At 47.1% G+C, this 3582-nt stretch overlaps 1 protein-coding gene across 1 annotated transcript in view; it reads left to right on the forward strand.

Moving 5' to 3' along the window:
- The window catches only part of LOC119422291 (neuronal membrane glycoprotein M6-a), a 21916-nt gene extending 18792 nt beyond the window's left edge, over nt 1–3124 (forward strand). Inside the window, exons 4-7 of the mRNA XM_037689615.1 lie at nt 937–1090; nt 2563–2639; nt 2708–2773; nt 2969–3124. Coding sequence (XP_037545543.1) covers nt 937–1090; nt 2563–2639; nt 2708–2773; nt 2969–3121 — 450 coding nt within the window. The 3' untranslated portion in view covers nt 3122–3124. The remainder of the gene's footprint in view (nt 1–936; nt 1091–2562; nt 2640–2707; nt 2774–2968) is intronic.
- Nucleotides 3125–3582: the final 458 nt, after the last annotated feature.

Below are 3582 nucleotides of genomic sequence, written 5' to 3' on the forward strand. Positions count from 1 at the left end.
TTTAGCTGTTTTGGGGGCTGAACCTTGTCTCCAGGTTTAGCTGTTTTGGGGCTGAACCTCGTCTCTAGGTTCAGCTGTTTTTGAGGATGAACTTCACCTCCAGATTTAGCTGTTTTGGGGCCTGAACCTTGTCTCCAGGTTTAGCTGTTTTGGGGCTGAACCTTGTCTCCAGATTTAGCTGTTTTGGAGGATGAACCTCGTTTTCTGGTTTAGCTGTTTTTGGGTGGCTGAACCTCTTTTCCAGGTTTAGCTGTTTTGGAAGATGAACTTCACCTCCAAGTTTAGCTGTTTTGGGGCCTGAACCTCGTCTCCTGGTTCAGCTGTTTTGGAGGATGAACTTGGCCTCCAGGTTTAGCTGTTTTGGGGCCTGAACCATGTACATGGAGCAATCAGTCCCAACTGGACGACTTATTGGGTCAATGGAGACTTCTCAGTGTGGCTGAAGGGCCACATGACCAGGGTCCAGGTGCTCCAGGTGAAACTTGCCCCCTGACGTTGGACCTGAAAACACAAAGATGTTTCATCTCTGGGTGTTTGATTCCATGACGAATGCAGATGCTCGCTGCACCACCGATAACCTTCTGATCATTTGAACTCCTCAGCTTCTGCTGCTGAAGCTCACAGGTCAAACTGTGTTTCCAGGTGTTAGTCCCAGCCCTCCTTCAGGGTCCAGCAGGAGGTTTTCTTCTGAAAACCTTCAGAGTTTTCAGGTCTCAGTGTTTTAAATCGGGGAGTAGAAACAACAAACATGAAGTCTGACACATTTCAGGCTCAGGTGGTCTCAGCTTCATCAAACATTTCAACATTTGGTCGTAGAAACTTTTCATGTAGGTCTAAGAGGAGTCGAGGCTGAAGCTGCAGAGAAACGTCCGGTTCTTCTGTCTCAGCTCGAGTTTCGTCCCACCTGCTCTGACGCTCTCCTTGCTGTGTCTGCAGCTCATGTTCCTGGCCTACCTGTTCTTCCTCGTGTGGCTCGGAGTGACGGCCTTCACCAGCCTCCCGGTCTTCATGTACTACAACGTCTGGTCCATGTGTCAGAACGCCAGCTCTGTGGAGGGAGCCAACCTCTGCCTGGACCTGCGTCAGTTCGGTAACGGCAGCAAACTCCGCCTTGGTTCTGTTCTGGTGATGTTCTCACAGGGCTGCAGCTGATCGGGTCAGACACTCATGGATCCAGATCATCAGAACCTTCGGTCTTTAATGACGGCAGCTCGGCTCGTGTTTCCAGTTTGAACTGGACTGTTGGTTCTGGTCGTCATGGAGACGGATCCTTTCATTCACAGGTTTTATTCAAGAAGTCTTCATCAGTTTATCCATTTATCTCTTCATAACATGATGCTGCCACCGCCGTGCTTTACTGTTGCATTCATGTTCTACTGAGAAAACGCTTGAATTTAAAGAAAACGTCAGTCTCCTCAGGTCTGAGGTTCATCTTACTGTTGAGACGTTAGCTGATGTTTGAGAAACTCCTTAAATGCATTAGAAGTAAATAACAGACCTCTGTTCTCAGAAGGTTCAAGCTGTCAACAAACCCAGATGTTCAGATCCGATAGAACCACGACAAGAACAGAGAGTTGTTCTGACAGCAGCTTCTGTTTGAGTTTAAGAAAGTGTCTTATTTCCAAACAGTTCAGTAGATTCTCAGCAATCATTTGATGATAACAGACTATCAACACAACCGCTGAGTGGGACGGTCCATGTTTAAGTAAACAAGAACCGCTGCTCCTTTTCACTGAAATGAGTCAACTGAGATGTTTGCAACATCAGAGAACCAGAACTTTCTGCACCGATTAAATATCGTCTCTGGTCTGGAGAGTCTCCCCTGATGGATGATGGATGGATAATGGATGGATGATGGTTGGATGATGGATGGATGGATGCTGGCTGGATGATGGATAATTGATGGATGGACGATGGTCCATCATCAAATCCTTATTCCATCTATCATCCAACCAGCATCCATCATCCATTCATTATCAATGGATAATGGATGGATGATAGATGACAGATAGATAATGGATGGATGGATGATGGTTGGATGTTCATTAGGATGGACACGTGTTCTACTGTAATGTTCTGTTAGTGTAATGTTGGTTTCCATGGGTTTGACTCGGCCCACTGGCTCGAGCCGGCGCTGGTTCTGGGTCTGTTTTGCTCCAGGTTTAGTGTTTGTGTTAGGCTCCACCCCTCTGAGCTGTGTTTAATGTGACACGTGCGCAGTAGACAATAATGATGATCGGCCCTCAGAACCAGAGTTCCAACCATAGACGTACCTGTATAGTATCTGTGGTTCCAACAGCTCCAGGGCTCCTCCATGTTGTTTGGTTTCAACCATAGGTTTTCTGCTGCCCCCTGCTGGCTAACATTCCTAACTGCAGGCTCCTCCTGTATGAGGTGTTTTATGGTTCACAGAATTACAGATGGGTTTGGGTTCAGTGTTTCGGTCACACTAGGCCTGACCCGGATAGTAACGGCCTGACCCGGGTAATGGTGCAGAACCAAAGACTGCAGCCACTCCTGCTGATGATGATATGTGACGAAGATCTCTGCTGTGTTCTCCAGGAGCGGTGACCGTCTCTGAGGACAGGAAGGTGTGCACGGGAACCGAGAAGTTCTACAGGATGTGTGAATCCAATGAGGTGAGAGGAGGAGGAGGATGATGATGATGATGGTGACAGTGATGATGATGGTGTGCTCTGTGTTGCAGCTGGACTTGACCTTCCACCTGTTTGTGTGCGCGCTGGCGGGAGCTGGAGCTGCCGTCATCGCCATGGTGAGAAGGACTAAACTCAAATCTGGTTGGCTGTGAGCCTCAAACAGGAAGTGATCCTGATCTGTTTGAAAAACTGCCACTTCTAAAACAAGAAACTTTTTAAAAAATCTTAATTTCACTGAGAAAGATCGTTATGAAGTGAACGTACAAGATTTTCCTGCTTTTAATAAGTGGAACTTTCTTTGCCGTCCCCAGGTCCACTTCCTGATGGCTCTGGCTGCCAACTGGGGCTACCTGAAGGACGCCAGCCGGATGCAGAAGTACGAGGACATCAAGTCCAAGGAGGAGCAGGAGCTGCACGACATCCACTCCACACGCTCCAAAGAACGCCTCAATGCCTACACATAAACACAAAGCTGCCGCAAACCACACACGCTTACCTGTCAGACACACATACACAAACACACACACATACAGACAAAGACAGCACATACGCATCAGACAGGAGATACATTCAACAAAAGTAGGCAGAAATAAGATGATATATGAAGCTCCGGCACCGTCCTCGTGTCTGCAGCAGATCATTGGCTCGGGTGCTGCTTTGGTTTCACCCCCACCTCTGCTCCTGAGCAAAAACACACCTTTAAGTTCACCTGAACCGTTTCAATTCAGCTCCTCCGCTGAAAGATTTACTGATGAACAGAACCCCGGCTGCAGCGTCTGGTTTTAATCTGGAAAAACTTTCAGTTTGAACATTTTCAAAATATATATATATAAAATTACATACTCTGTTGTTTGATAAGTAGAGAAGACCAAAAATAAAGAACCAGAAGAACCCAAAGAAGCGAGCAGAACACCTTTAGGTTTGA

The sequence above is a fragment of the Nematolebias whitei genome, chromosome 16, assembly GCF_014905685.2.
Source record: "Nematolebias whitei isolate Nwh7 chromosome 16, NemWhi1, whole genome shotgun sequence".
Taxonomy (NCBI): Eukaryota; Metazoa; Chordata; class Actinopteri; order Cyprinodontiformes; family Rivulidae; genus Nematolebias; species Nematolebias whitei.